Source organism: Grus americana, chromosome 1 (genome assembly GCF_028858705.1).
Source record: "Grus americana isolate bGruAme1 chromosome 1, bGruAme1.mat, whole genome shotgun sequence".
Taxonomy (NCBI): Eukaryota; Metazoa; Chordata; class Aves; order Gruiformes; family Gruidae; genus Grus; species Grus americana.
Window position 1 is genome coordinate 1,784,406 of NC_072852.1, and position 15,854 is coordinate 1,800,259.

General features: G+C 46.3%; 1 protein-coding gene across 1 annotated transcript; it reads left to right on the forward strand.

Annotated features, from left to right (window-relative positions):
* Nucleotides 1–27: 27 nt before the first annotated feature.
* On the forward strand, nt 28–13,522 carry LOC129206157 (carboxypeptidase A2-like). The gene is made up of 13 exons (XM_054824924.1): nt 28–53; nt 2,686–2,746; nt 5,955–6,043; nt 7,240–7,321; nt 7,796–7,930; nt 8,903–9,001; nt 9,613–9,714; nt 9,884–9,985; nt 10,724–10,834; nt 11,188–11,278; nt 11,668–11,867; nt 12,900–12,984; nt 13,211–13,522. The coding sequence occupies exons 2-13, from the start codon at nt 2,702–2,704 to the stop codon at nt 13,396–13,398; spliced, it is 1,329 nt and encodes a 442-aa protein (XP_054680899.1). The 5' UTR covers nt 28–53; nt 2,686–2,701; the 3' UTR covers nt 13,399–13,522.
* Nucleotides 13,523–15,854: the final 2,332 nt, after the last annotated feature.

The following is a 15,854-nucleotide window of genomic DNA, read 5'->3' on the forward strand; positions in this document are numbered from 1 at the left end:
GAGGCGGGGCCTGTTGCTATGGGGACGGCGGGGCGCTCGCGCCGCGGCCGTTGGTGGGTGCCGTGTTTTGGCGGGAAGGGGCGCGTGAGGCGGGTGTCGGGGCGGGCGTGTTGGCCGCCATGTTGGCCGCGCCGTGGAAGGTGTGAAGATGGCGAAGGGGGGGGGGTGACTGGCTAACTCGCTGTCCTATGCGCCGTTGTTGTAGTGAAGAGCCACGCGTCGCCGTGTTTTTGTGAAATTACAGCTAAATTAATTGATTACACATAGTAACATATATCAGACTGCATGTTGCCAAGGTCAGGAGTTAAAATTTTTAAGAGATCTTGGGTCTGTTTGCGCGCTGTACAGGAGTAATTTTGTATTTCCAATCCGAAATGCTGTAAGTGAAGTGGATTGTGTGAATTTTGTGCTAAATCAGTGTATCCAGAAGGCATTACCTCAGGTAAAGATGGTCCAAATTGACGTGGTGACTTTGGGTGACGCGCTTGTCGTGTACGTCTGGATGGTAAATCACGCAACATTCTCAGTGTGGTGATGTGCTGATTTATCTTGGTGACATTTTCACGCAATATGTCCTTTTGAGGCAAGAAGAGTGGAGTACATCAGCAGATAGGAATAATCGGGAGGCAGCAAAGCGAGAGGAGCTGGATAGAGGAACTGGATGTGGCAGGGAAAGGTGTATGGAGCTGAGGTGGCTGCAACAGCTCATGCAAGACAGGGGCGACAGTTTTGCAAAAGAAAAATTATCTAGGATATTCTGATTATTCAAGATATCCAGCCTATTTCTTTCCCTCTCTGCTTCCAATTTGGGTAAATGCAATAACTTCCAAGTTGTCCCAGTGTAAAAGCTGGTGGAATGCATTATTCTTTTATAAAAAGCTGGTTAGAGGAAACATATGGTAATAAAAACAGAGTTGGAGAGGGAGGAGACAAATTTAAAGAGGATGAGAGTTGGTTCGGTAGATCCACACTAATGGACGATTTCAGTTGGTTTGAAAGTCTCTTGACTTTGACTTCTTTCCTAAGCAAGAGGATGAAAGCAAGAAAAGCATGAAATGGAGATAATATTGAAGGACTGTTCAAAGCCTAATTTGGCCTTCTAGTCCCAAACAGCTATTTGAGGATGGGGTGAATCGCCCTTTATAGTTACAGAGGAGGGAGAGTCTTGTTTTGGTGCCATTCCCAGCTTTGACGCAGCTCAGGTGAGAGGAGGTGAATCGCACCCAACATCCCCAAAACACTACAAACCTAAGGGCACTCCAGCCTTTCTCGGATTGCAGCTGAAGGACTTAATGGCAGAAAAGAGGTCACTTTGCAATGCCGTCGTCCCTGTGGCTCCGCAGGTGGCTGACACGTTCGGGCTTCCCGAGATGGTCAGCTGGACAATGGGTTGCCGAGGGGCTGCTCTGAACACGGAAACGCTTGTCCCTCAGAGAGGGGACAGCCTGGTGTCCCACATCCAGCACCTATGGGATACCCTTTTTCTTTTCTTTGGTGGTATTACTGGCAGACCGACCCCTTGCTTTCTGGCACTAGCCAGAAACCAGATGAGAGGGAATATGATGAGGATGAGGAAGGCTTTGGGGAGATCAGAGGGAAAATCCTGCTCTATTCCTGCGTTGGCATTTTGATTATCTGTCTTGTTTGCTGTGCTCGAGTAAGATGTTATTTAATTCTGTTTTCTGCTGACACCTGCTGGCCCTTAGCAAAAGGTTATTGTGGGCCTTATACAAAACTTCCCTGCCTAAAGGGCTTTCACAACCTCAGAAGCTGTTATTATTTATAACTATCTCATGGGATGATGTCACTGTTAGAACCGGTCTTTAATTTCCAGGTATAGCTAACTGATTGTATCTCTCCCAGTACCCTTCCCATCCCCTTCTTGTTATTACCAGTTACAATTCATCCATGTACTTGGTGTCCGAAAATGCAAAGCTATGATATGATCTGATGGAGTGTGTGGTGTGTTATAAGCTGCTGTGTGACACAGACATATGAAATCTGGGGACAACCCTGGGAACTTGAAGGACTTGATTTGCTAATTTAAGGAAATTTGAGTTGGAAGTAGCTCCACTGCAGTCAGTGTTATTACACTGGCAGATTTTCCAGAGAGATCAAAATGAGGGTTCTGCTCCTAAAATAAAGCCAGTTGTATTTACAAATGGTGAGCCACAGACTGAAATCCCTACTCAATTTTTATCCAGGCCATTCCCAAGGTGCCTTGCAGATTAGGAGTGTGGAAATAATCCATTACTTACAGAAATAATAGTTCTCTCACCAGTAATCCAAAATGAATCGCATTATAGCCAATTAACTTTGGTCATCTAGGAGATGAGTTGCTGACGGAGCCCTTCGCCACGTCGGTGTTACAGGTCTAGCTCGAGATGATGAGAAAAGCAACATTTCTATCCAAAGGTGAAAGGTGTATGGGATTTCTGAGGAATATGGGCTTATTGAGAGTGTTGGTAGAAATGGCGGAGGCATGAGGACACCCCTCCAGGCTGCATTTTCCTGGGGCAGGCGCTGCTCCCTGTGCTGTAGCTGTGCAAGGACCAGCCAGCCTCACGTCCCAGAGCCTCTCTCACAAGCTCACACACGCTGTAAGAATTAGCATTATATAAGGAATTAATATTTATATGTTGTTCTAAGTAACATAATCTGTACAATGTTATTTTCCTGAAACAGATCCTCCAGAAAGCCCATGATAAAAGATTATTTTCTGACGAAAGGGAGAGCAATTCAAAAGGTAAATATGAGTTTTGTGAGTTATACGTAGGGTTCAAAAAAGCATTACAGAAAATGCCTGGGAGCCCATGAGAGAGCAGGAAGCAATGCAGAACAGATGTGGAGACTGCAGAGGGGACAAGTGAGGCCCCGGGAACACAAGGAAAGCTCTGTCCAGCACAGGTCATCTCCCCTCTCTCCCCCTTTCCTACTGTATTGCTGAACATTTGTTTTGAGAGGATGGGAGACAAGGGAGACCGTGGGCTTGGGTTCAGACATGCTCTGTGGGTATGGCAAGCGCAGAGGCTGCCTCTTCTTTCCTAACCCTGATAGGAGAGACTACTACGTGTATCTTGGTTGCAAGAACCTTTTTTTAGACAGGGGCAACACCAGAAGGTCCAGACTTTACAGAAAAGGAGTGACTCCACCTAAATTTGATGACTTTTGAGGCCTTTCTAGTAGGCAGGGAGGGTCATATCCGTTCTGGCCCTCTATCAATGACAGCATTGTCTGTATATCAATACGGCAATTTTAAGCAACAAGACAAAGTTCGGTTAGACGAGATTCATTTAACCTTTCACTTCTTAATGTGTCACCAGGGTGTTTGTGATGCACTGCGTGATACCACATCCTCTTAGGACCATGCAGAGAGAATGTCTCACCCTGGCCATGTTAGTGTGCCAGAGCCCTGAGAGCGCTAATTGCCCTGACCGGCCTCATGTAGGGCCCCCACCCACACACCCTCCGCCCCTTGGTGCAGGAGCTGCATATAAGCCAAGGCCATTTGGTTTAGTCTTTGTTTGAGCTGCAGTGGGTGCACGGTGGACTTGGGTTTGTAGCTCTTGACATCCTGGCTGTAGACCTGCTGCGTCACTTACCTGAGGATCTGGATTGTGGCTGTTCCTGGTCAGTGCCCCCAGACCTGCTCTGCGCCTCTCGTTTGGGTCCCGTGCTGCTTGTGGTGAGCTCCCTACCCCTGCCTGCTTTGCTGTCACCTTTGGCTTCTGGCTTGCTGTGGCGGTGCACCCCTGCTCTTGCTGCTCCCTAATTTGTTTTGGTCTCAGAGCACCATGGAGGCTTTCAGCCTGGGCAGTACTTCACCCATAGAACTTAACCCTGCGGTTCAAGGCTGGTCTCCAAACCCTGCAGGACCTTATGGCTACAGCAGGAGGTCACAGTACTGCAGGCTTCTGTAGCCCCTTCAGTGGGGATTAGGAGTGGGTACAAAGGTTTGGGTTTAAATTCAACTCCTTAAATGCGATGGGTGGAGGTCCCAGAAGAGGTTGGTCAGGGCACTCGGAGCTTGTTGGTGTACTTTAGACCCTGGCAACATGTTTGGCGGGATCTCTTGGCAGCCTTTAAATCTGTGCAGGATGTAGCATGAGTAATGAAGCAAGCTATAATTTTGCCCTAAATAAAGTCCCTCCTTCCTGTTTTCAAAGAGTGAATCCACAGAAGGTGGTATGGACAGTCTGTCCATGGATATTTCTTTATGAAATGTTGAAGGCCATAAGCTACAAGTGGGATTTGACTTCCACCAGGATTACTGTAGTGCTGGAAGCAGGAAATTCTCATGATGTTTCCTGTCTCTTAAGGTAAACGTACGTTATCTGATTTACGTTGAGAGGAGTGGAGATCTGCTTGTTTCCCAAGGACTGGGTTAGGTTAAACCTCAAAGACCAGGGGACTTGCAGGAACATCCCTATCTCCCTGGAGAGCATATGTTCTCCACGGTGTGCCCCCAAGATACAACAGTTGCAGGATGACTAATTCCTATATGTCAGGACAGGCAGAAACCCTGCCTGAGGCTCCCTTTGTTCCCCAAAACACGAGGCCTGGCCTTACAAAAGTCTTACTTGGAGTCTGCTGTGAACCCACGACAAGAAGCCCCTGTCCCGGCTGCAGAGGGGTGGGGTGGGAGTGGAGACGAGAGGAGGCTCCTCAGGGAGGTGCTGACAAATGTTGAGAGCAGTACGGGTGGGATCCTGAACTGTCTCCCTTCTGCCCTGTGTTAGTTCCCAGGAACCCCATCTGCAGGTATTACAGCAGGGTCAGCACCTGGCTCTTCCTCAGTAACATTTTTAATGGGATGAACAAAAAGTGTATCCAACAGCCCTCCGGCCCTACCTGTCATTCTGGGACAACCGCGGCTGGGTGTTCCCACGACCAAAGGCAAGCAAGATGGTTCCCCAAGCTCAGCCAGGAGACTGCCCGTCGCCGTTACTCCTTCAATGCGACTAATGACAACTCAAATATCTGGGCACCTTTACGGAAGGTGAACAAGATGGAGGCTATTCCCCGTGAAGCGAGACGTAGACAGAGTCCAGCAGAAGAGCAAAGGGACTTGGAGAGCTACTGGATCAGGGAACAGCCCTGTGGGCATTGTAAAGCTGAGAGGACCCGGCAGTGGCTGTTCCAGCACTTCTTCAAACCTGCGTCACCTCCTCCTGAGAAGGATACTTTGTTAGAAGAGGATTTCTAGCAAGCCTGTCCGAGGAGAAAGGTCTAGCTGCACAGTTGAGCTCTGAAGTTCCTGTTCATCCAAAGCTTTTTTCTGCTTCTGCTATACAACTTGCTTTTATGTGAATCTTGCTGCAACCTTTGCTTGAAGGACTGGCTGGATCTGTATGAAACCATCTCAACTGAAGATGGAGGGCATGCTAGCAATTTCAATAAAGAATATATTTAAACTATCTGGCTTACATCTAGAATTGTGTAACTTGTATATAAGAGTGAATTTATAGCATGGCCTTGGCAGGTAGGACCCAGAGCCTGCCCACTATCACCAGAGTGATTATTTCACCCAATTATTTCACCAGAGTATTGAGTATTTTTGCTGGAGTGAGATCTTTCTGCTGGCTGCCTCTTTGTAACAAGGAGTGGGCTACTAGAAATCTACAGTAGGACAAAAACCCATGACCAAGAGTCAACTGGTAGAGCTTCTCACCCCCAGTGAGAGCTGGGATGACATTCAGTTTGATTCTTGTTTACCTAGAAAAATGTGTAAAAGGACACCGAGGAGCTTTGTGGGCAAAGCTTTGAAAACAACTCCTCCCTTACAGGTTTGAATGTGTCAGTGGAAAATATTTTTTGGAGATTAAATTGACCTCCTATCTGTCAGTTGCCTTGAGAGCTCTGATAAATGTGAGAATGGAGTCACATGGAATACAGATATGTTTTATCTGAAAAAGGGGTTCTTAACAAGTTCTGTATAAATTCACCTTTGCTAGGCTGAGATCAACTTCACATCAAACATGAAGCTGATTTTGATCTTCAGTGCCCTCTTTGGGGCTTCCTTGTGCCTGGAAACTTTTGTTGGGTGAGTTATGCTTTTGTGGAAGACCTTTCATTTAAGGCTGTATTTTCCAATTGTTGTTTTTCATGATCTTAACTTTACAAAATCTGCTTGGGGCACATTCTTTGCTTTTTATGACTGACCTGTCTTGTGGCTTTGGTACTCTGGTTTTTGAAGGAACCCCTCTCTTTAGTTTCATTTGGGTTTTCTAAGGAAAAGGGTCTAGCTGCAGAGTTGAGGTCCTAAATTTACGTTCACGCAAAGCTTTGTTTTGGCTTTGACTGTACCTAGGGAGCAGTCTGGAGCCTTGATCTGGAGCTAAACCTCACTGCAAAGCTTGAGTGTTCAGCTTGACAGAGCTGAAAGACCAGAACCTGGCCTCAGATCAGAAAGGTCACTAGTTTCCCTTTGTTTGTGAAGTTTCTCGTTTCTCTTTAAATCCTTAATCCTCTTCAGAGCCTTTCTAAGCAATTGGAATCCTTATTTCCAACCATTATCTGTATGTTGCATTGCAAAATTATCTCCTACTAGTGTATTTCCTCACAGTCTTGCTGATTGTAAGGTAAGAACCTTAATAAAAATGATAAAAACCATAAATAGATACTTCCTGAGATGTAGTAAGTGAGCACTAGATTCCAGTGAGTAAATCTGTATATGAAGATGTAAGGATTAAGAATAAGAAGTAATACACATAATTTACTAAACCCCTAGGATCTGTAAAGCCAGGAGAAGCTATTTTGATCATTTAATCTGGGCTCTGGCATAATGTAGACTGGATTCTTGTGAACTCATTCCTCAGTCATGTCCAGTAGTTGTGGTTAATGAGCCTCATCTCTTCACAGAAGAATCCAACCCAGAAATAAATCTTATGGTGGTGGAGAATCTAATAATAAGTCATTAATGTGCTAAAGTGCCTTCAGTCTTAACTTGGTCATCAAAAGAATCTTTTACCTCAACTGGCCAGACTGAGGAACCTGGTGTTAACGAGCGTCTCATCTTAAAAAAGACATTTAACTAGTTACTAATCTTGTGCACGTGTAGCAGGCTGGCCCTGCAGGTCGTTGGTTGAACTGTTGGGTGACACTAAGTCTGTCACATTAAAGATGTCTGTATCAGCTGGTAGTATGCAAGTAGCTACTCACCAAATTCATGATCTTAATAAACTAATTCAACCAGATGCCTTTTTGAGACTGTTTCTGAGACTTACTGATTTATTGCAGGCACCAGGTTCTCCGAATCAAGACAAGAAGTGAGGAGGAGGTTAAGAAGTTACAGCTTTTGGAATCGCTGGCACACCTTGAGGTATGTTATTCCCACAGAGGCATTTTTCAACATTTCAGACCTGGGTAGGACTTTGCATTGTGTTTGGAAGGTTCGTACCACACTGTGGCAGCTGCCATAAATAAATTTACTGTCTCAATACTTGGTGTTTGATCTTTAAATTCTGGTACCAGCCTGGTATTGAGAAGCACCTGCATTCATATTTTCTTCCTGCTGGGTTTACAATCATATTTGAACTGATCTGCTCTTAATCTTAATATCGAAAAGCTTGTCTTTTAAGTGAGGTTTTGGGGGGTTTTTTTGTGAGTTTTTTACATTAACTGATAGACAGTTGTGGTGAGGCTAAGCTAAAGAAAGGAGTGTGCTCTAAGCATGACAGGACACAATACTGCAGGAGTCGTTCAGTTTGGGAGAAATCAGCATTTCTAAAGCTTTAGAAGAGCTGTTTGCAGAACGCTTTCTCCAAACCAAATCCATTTTCCTTTCTCTTTTCAGCTTGATTTCTGGATAAATCCCTCCTCCCCTGCCCTCCCTGTGGATGTACGAATCCCTGCTAACAGTGTCCAAGCAGTCAAAGCCTTCCTGGAATCCCATGGGATTCGGTACTCCATCCTGATCGAAGATCTGCAGGTAGGCCATGCTGTTGGCACGTGATTAGCTTTTATATCCTTTGGAAACAAATAATGATTCACAATCTGGCCTCATTCATTAATTCATGGACTCTTCTATACTCTGCTTTCCATGAGGTCCTGCCTTTATTTTTGTAGTCTGTGGATTCCTGCTTGACCTGGAAGCTGTGGAGATCACTCTGCAAACGCTATCCAAGGCCATATTGAATAGTGACATCTTTAAACTCATAGGTTTCGTGGAGCTCTTCTGATAACCCCTGAGGAATTTTGTGTGGTCTTTTGGCCTCAGACGTTTGAGAATCACGACATCAAAGTTACTCATAATTCAGTAGACTGTGTTAAGAGCAGCTCTGGATCATAATCCAAAACAACTGTGCACTACCATGTGATGGAAAAGGCACAGCCTTCACCAGCCCTTTGGTTTTTGCCCATCTTGGTGGTCAGCCCATCAGAAATAATCTTAGGCTGGTGCCCAGGATCGCTTCCTGGGGAATGGCAACTATTTCTGGGTAGCAGTTTTAATGCGAGGATTGAGATTTGCTCCTTTTCAAAGCCATAGTGTGTGTTTGGTTTAGAATTGCATGTGGCAGAAGACCTGCTCCAAGAATCAAGGCAGTCTGTGTGTTGGACACTTAGGCACTAGTCTGATGTTTTTTCATGAGCAGTAATCCCAAGATGTCACCTAAAATAGCATTAACTCCGCAAAAACACTGCCTTTTTTTCCCCCCCAAGTTTCCAATGTTATCCTTGTTCATCATAACAAGCATTTAAAACTTAATGCCGACCATTTAAACACTGATATCCTTGCCCACTTTGCTACAGATATGTTCAGCAAAGGCATCTGTTTGCTCCGGAGCTGTGGGAAACATGGGGCTGGAGCCAATATGCAACACCATCATGTTGTTATTTGAGATTGATTAGAAGTTTGCAAATTAAGCAAGGTTTTTCTCAACATTTGAATGGCTTCTTTTAGGTTGTTCTAGATAAAGAAAAGCAAGATATGGTCTACAGTCAACAAAGGGAGCGCAGCAGCAACAGCTTCAACTATGGAGCTTACCACACTCTAGATGCTGTGAGTACCTCAGGTTTGAGGGCATAAGGATTCTTTTTTGTGGCCTTTTTTCATGCTGTCTTCAATTAAATATCCTATATTAGGGTCTAAAATGTCTTTCTGGCTTCTTTTGGCATGTGGTTTTTGTTTTTAAATGGATTAATTTTGTGGTCAGCACCATGAGCCAGCTCTCTCCCTTACAGAGCATTGGAACAGACAAGTGTTGATTGTACTTTTTCATAAACTCTTCTGCAGAGTTCTGTCAAAACCCTTCCTTCTGACCCTCAAAAGAGATTGAGAAATACATGAATCTTGAAATAAGGAAATATAGGAAGCCAGTAGTCATCAAGCAGAGCAGAGGGTAAGGTATTTTTACTACCAGAAGTTCTTAAAGAGGGTTTTGAACTTATTCCTGAAATAAGTGGATCTTGATGATAAAGCAGTGCTTCCGTCTACTTTGTGATGTTAGGAACAGCACTGACTACACTGACGTAAGGTGAGATGGGGCTTTGAAGAGGTCACAGTAATGAAGGCAAAAGGAGAGAAAAGTAGATTTCATCAGGTCCTACGATTGTTCTGGGCAGTACTATACACAAACGTAACGTAAACGGCATTGTAACTTTTCATTTCAGATTTATGCAGAACTGGATCATCTTGCATCTGAGTACAGTAACATTGTCAGTAAGCTCCAGATTGGGGAATCCTATGAAAAGCGGCCTTTGTACGTGCTCAAGGTATGACATAGATCACGGAACGTGTGCCTACATACGTGTATACATATACTAATCTACATATGTATTATAGATACAGCACAATTCAGTCCAAAGCATCCCAGTCTATACAGGATTTTCTTGACTAAAAGGTGGCAGTGTGAGTTTGAAAACTTTCTGTTTTGTTTGGCAGTTCAGCACCGGAGGAAGCAACCGTCCTGCAATCTGGATTGATGCCGGTATCCATTCCCGAGAGTGGGTTACCCAAGCGAGTGCAATATGGATAGCTAAAAAGGTCACTTCGGCAGTGATGGATTTTTCTTTTATCTTGGGAATGTCTCTGATTATTTAAAAGTATATCGCACCTGTATGTGTTTAGCCAACTTTGCTAACTTTCCTTTACCTCTCTTAAAACACAGCCGACTAGAGAGAATATGGCAGCTGCCTAGATAAAGAATTGAAAAATGCCGTGTATTGTTAGAATGGCTGGGTTTAGGTAGACAAAATGTAGTAGTTCAGGTGAAATTGGTGAGGACTGTAGGGCTAATAGTTATACAAATAACCATGGACTTTGAGATTAGTTTGCTGCTTCAGTCTGCTGACAGAAACACTGTGTGGTTGGTTACCTTCCACAAAAGGGCAAAAACTTTCCAGTTCTGTATAAATGAGCATTTAAATTCTGCTGAAAATGACTAAGCTGCCACAGAAGTGCAGCACAGTTGTATATTCCCAACCTGGCTAATCCATCTCAATCTTAGTGCCAGCCTTGGCCCATTCTCCAGGACAGGCAGGAGAAAATTTTGTTGCCCTCTTCCATTAACTTCCTATCTTCAGAATAAAATAATAAACCAGATTCATTGCTCTCTCCAACCTCCAAGTCTAACGAGGGAACAGTTATGGCCAGCAGATAATTAATGTTTCTTGTTTCCCTGCCCTGAAAGCCAGACTTGCCTCTGTACCAAGCTGTTAGAGCGTAAGCACGTGGGAAAGAAATATGGTGATAATCACGGCATACCGTATTGTCTCTGCTTAGATTGCCTCCGACTATGGGACAGATCCATCCATCACCTCTCTGCTGAACAAAATGGACATTTTCCTGCTGACAGTCTCAAACCCTGATGGATATGTATTCACTCACACCACAGTGAGTAAGCGTGCCGTGTGTCTAAGCTGATTTAGAAAGCTGTCATGCTCTTCCAAGCAAACAATAAATGCGAGGGAAGTAGGCTCTGAAAGTCTGTTAATGCTGTAAGAAGGAGTTACAGCAAAAGCGTTGGGCAGCCAAAGATACTAATTACTTGTATAACCCATCTTAACCCTCTGGAAGTTCACCAGCCCTTTGGTTTTTGCCCATCTTGGTGGTCAGCCCATCAGAAATAATCTTAGGCTGGTGCCCAGGATCGCTTCCTGGGGAATGGCAACTGTTTCTGGGTAGGAGTTTTAATGCGAGGACCGAGATTTGCTCCTTTTCAAAGCCATAATGTGTGTTTGTTTTAGAATCGCATGTGGCGGAAGACCCGCTCCAAGAATCAAGGCAGTCTGTGTGTTGGAGTTGATCCAAACCGGAATTGGGATGCAGGTTTTGGAGGTAGGAATAGTTTCTGGATTATGGCTGTCACTAGGAAGAAAGTTCCTTTTAACGTTCCCGGATCCTGTTACACAGGACCAGCAATTGCCTTAATGTAAGGGATTCAGAAAGAAAATGCTCAAATAGGATGGTAATTTTCTTTTGTAAAGATAATTTTGCATTGATTACCAGTGAGCACAAGATGAAGGCAGTAATCTATATCTTCTAGAAGTATGTCCCTTGAGTATTCGTGCCCTGTCGCTGCTGTTCGAGCATTTATCAGTACTTAAGGCCTTGCCTTTAGCTGAAGACCTGTTCTTAGGAAAGCCCGGCTTTGTGTTGGTCCGCTTTGACCTTTCATGAATGCCAGTTCTTACAGGTTTGCCTTTGTTCCTCCTTCGCACCAACAGGTCCTGGAGCCAGTAGTAGTCCCTGTTCTGACTCTTACCGCGGGCCCAGTGCCAACTCAGAGGTGGAAGTTAAATCTGTTGTCAACTTTATCAAGAACCACGGAAACATCCGGGCCTTCCTCACCCTCCACAGTTACTCTCAGCTCCTGATGTATCCCTATGGGTATAAATGCACTGAACCGGCAGACTATGCTGAGCTGGTGAGACATAATGATTTGGCTTTAGCTTCCTCTCTTCTGTCCAGCTGGCTTTCTATACTCAAGTATTACAGTGAGATACCAGGATTAAAACAAGAGGCTAAACTCTGCCATCCATAACAGAAACCACCCATGAGAGCGAACAAAAACCTGGTGCAATGCAATGCCTTTATAAGAGAAATCTTGGTCATATGTGAACACGTGCCGTCGCTACCCATTCTCAGCCCTCTTTGCTCATCCATGTTTCCCTCTTTCTGCTTTAATGACAGCATCACAGCTGTAATAATATCTTTGAGATTATATGAATCTCACAATCGTAATTCAAACAGAAAAGACCTCTGGAGGTCTCTGCCCTCTGCTGAAAGCAGGCAGGCGTTGCAGTCGGAGCCAATTTCAAGGTTGGATTGCGTTGCTTAGGGCCTTGCCCAGCTGACTTTTGATTAATTGTTTTGATTTCTTTTGATATTCCTAAAGACAAATTCCACAGCTTCTTCAAGCCCTTCCTAAAGTTTCCCCACCATCATGGGGATTTTCTTTTTTCCCCAATACCTAAATGCAATTCCCCTTGTGGCAATTTGCTTGTTGCCTCTCATCCTTTTGCCCTACATCTCCAAGAAGAGCCTGGCTCTGTTTTCTCTACAACCACCTGTTACGTAGTTGAAGTGAGCACAAAGCTGACCACTGAGTATCGGAAGATCTCTGACTGTCTTGGGATTTTCCGGTATCTTTTGAACCTTCTCTTGACAAGACAGTTGGTGAGATGAAACACTGGATGATCAGAAACAGAACTTGCTATGATTTAATTCACCTGCAGTGTCACCTCCCAAAAATACTGTGGAAACTGTGAGTGCTGTCGCTGGTACGAGTGATTAAGAAATGGGTTGCTTTGGCAGTACTTTATTGGGAGTATGAAAAATTGGATACTTTGCGAAAGATTGTGGAGATTTCCCTGAGTATGGTTCAGGTTGGCGAAATCTAAATGTTTAGTCTCATTAAGTGTGGCTGCTTTCTGACTCATCATCTTGTCCTCTCCAGGATGCCTTGGGAAAAGCTGCTGCCAGTTCCATCCAGTCCCTGTATGGCACCACCTTTACAGTGGGGAGCATTTGCACTACTATCTGTGAGTATTTTGGTAATCTGAGCTTTTACGGGCTGTCCGAGGGCAAGATTCTCTGTCCCCACCCCCAGGTCTCTCCCTCTTGGAAGCGGTGACACCACCAGCCAAGTATTGGAGCCGAGTGTTCACATAAAAACCTAACACGTGTCCCTCACAAATATGAAAAGTAGGACAGCGGAACTTGAATCACTCTGTTCACCCCTCTGGCTCTTCTCCCGTTCTCTTTCAGACCAAGCCAGCGGAGGCAGCATTGACTGGAGCTACGATAACGGCATCAAATACTCTTTCGCCTTTGAGCTGCGAGACACAGGTCACTACGGTTTCGTCCTGCCAGCCACCCAAATTATCCCAACTGCAGAGGAGACCTGGCTGGGTCTGAAAACAATCATGGAGCACGTGCGAGACAATTCATACTAACAGCTGGGGTGGGAATCAGCTGTCTGTGGCAGCAAACTCATAAATCCTCTTCTCTTGGGGTGCTTGCAACAGCTGGAATGATATGGCATCTGGCTGAATAAAAACCCTGTGTGCATTCCTCCTACAGTAATGTACGTCTGCATATAAAAAGCATTTAATGCTTGTCTTGTTCAGTGCATGGTAGACCTCTTAGAAGATTTTTAGGACACAGTTGTGGTCCATCTCACTGAGACACAGTAGGAACAGTGACGAGAGGATGGAAGATGCGACCGCTTGTGTAGCTGTTGTGATGTCAGAGTGGGAGACAAAGAGAGCAGGCCTTTTCCCACTGAGCTAAAAAGTCAGCTGAGGGAATTGCATCAGTGTGGAGGCTGAGGAGAGATAAAACATAAAGCAGAAAGGTGGGCCGGGAGAGGAGATGCCCGTGACCGCAGCAAACTGTCCGGCCTTCTGCCCGCTAGGGTGTCTCTGCAGCTCCATCTCTTAGTAGATGCAAAATGCATTTGCTCCGAGCAACGCTGGCCCTTAGTAGGGTTTTGTGCTTCTGCAAACCTCCCCGCCCGCACAGTGACCCCCTCCTCCCAACCAGCTCTGTCACCGCTGCGGAAACTGGCTCCCAGCGTGGTGGGGGTGCAGGTTTTCTAAAGCATTTCGGAAGTTTATTGATTGAAAGCGGTGTGAACTCTTCAGAGCTGCTGAAGCACTCGAATGATAAACTTGGTCATCTGGAAAGTTAATTGCTGCACTACTGCAGCATAGTTACAGCTGGGGGGGGGATTGCACGAGCCTGCCTTACGCTGCTCCGGTAGCGTCTGGTGGCTGTTTAGAGAGGACAGGGAGGAATTTCTTTTTTGTGCGTAACAGCTCTGTGTTGCTGCTCTTGTAAACCTGGGGCCTCTGCCAGAGCTCGCTTCTGGGGGCAGAACGGGCTGGTGCAGAAGTCCTGATGTTAAGCATCGTAATCCAGGCTATGAGACTGATTAAAGGAATTTAATTTCCTTTAACGAGCCTCAGGACGCTGCCAGGTCACCGACCGCTGGGGGGGGTGGGTGGGTGGGGGTGTCTCCTGGCCTAACGTCCCTGTGTATTTGTCCTGCCCCCTTTCTCCCTCCCAGGCTTGCCCGGTGGGCATGGTTAGAGGCAGGATGGAGGAGGGAGGACGCCTGCTCTCATCCAGCATGGCCAGTCCTTGGTCCCTCAAGAACCCGCCTGCCTCGTTCTGTTGTTCAGCCTGCTAATTTCTTGGGGATTAAGAGGCCGTGCATGGGAGCCACCGAAGGATCAGAGATTAGCAATCCCTGCTGCTGTTGCAGTGATTATCAAGTCTAACAGGTTTATCTCCATGTCCTGCGATCCCCCCAGCAGCTGATGAGCTACTCACTCCTCCGTGAGCTTGGCAAGAGAGCGAATGCACCTGACGCAGCGGGTAAAACGTCAGTTCAGACTCAAAGGACGCGAGGCTGTTGGCAGGGGAGGTGACGGTGCAGTTGAGGCATAGGGAGGCACCACGTGGGTTTGGGTTGAGGAGCTGTTTTGGAAAGCAAACCCGAGCATGAGGCAGACGGTGCTCCCCACACGTGTCCCCGTCCCCTCTGCTCACAGCACCTGTATCCCAAACTGACACACCCCCCCCCCCGACCCTTCCAAAATCCTCCGGCTGGTGATAAACACACCCCTGGTAAAACCCTACTGACATGGGGCACGCGGTTGGCTCTTAGACCTCGGTGACCTGCTGCCACCGGAGTGGGTACCTTGTGGCAGGTGGTGGGCAGGAGCTGCAGAGCCCGAGGAGCCTCAGCTGGGGTTGTAGACCTGTGGCTTCACCCTGGCTTTGAAGCTCATTTCAACCATCCAGGTCTTGAGGCCACCTGGCCCCTCTTCTTCTAAATGCATGTCTTGATGACAACTGCATCCAGTTTTTGGACCCCTGGCACCAAAAAGACCTTGGAGCAAGTGCAATGGAGGCCATCAAGAGGCACAGGAGGATGTGTCCCATGATGGGATGTTGAGGGAGATGGGCTGGTTTGGCCTGGAGCTGAGACGGCTTTGGGGTGGGGCACCTAACAGGGACCGTCCCATCCCTATGAAGAGGTTAGTGAGAAAACAGAGCCAAGCTCTTCACCACAAAGGGTGATGGGAACAACAACGGCGTCAGCTGAAACAAGAGCGTGCCAGGCTGGACATACAGACACAGACCTCCTGCGGTCCCTTCCTACCTCAACTGCCCATGATCCTGCCTCAGTGAGGACCTCTACCCTGGCACCACCAGCCAGGACCAGCTCATCGACGTCACCAGTTCCACATTATGAAGCTGTAACAGACCCCTGACCGCGGCACCTTCCCTGTGACACACCTTGCTGTCGGTGCAACCGGGACGATGACCTGGTTTTGGTGGGGAAAAGCACGGACAGAAGACGTCTGCTAAAATACTGACCAAGATGATATTTGCCAGCCTG

What these genes read in the sequence shown, in the direction of transcription:
- LOC129206157 (XM_054824924.1), top strand. Translation starts at nt 2,702, where the DNA reads ATGATAAAAGATTATTTTCTGACGAAAGGGAGAGCAATTCAAAAG. An exon ending in TGCCTGGAAACTTTTGTTGG is followed by an intron (nt 6,044 to 7,239) that starts GTGAGTTATGCT and finishes GATTTATTGCAG; the next exon opens with GCACCAGGTTCTCCGAATCA. An exon ending in TTGGGATGCAGGTTTTGGAG is followed by an intron (nt 11,279 to 11,667) that starts GTAGGAATAGTT and finishes TCGCACCAACAG; the next exon opens with GTCCTGGAGCCAGTAGTAGT.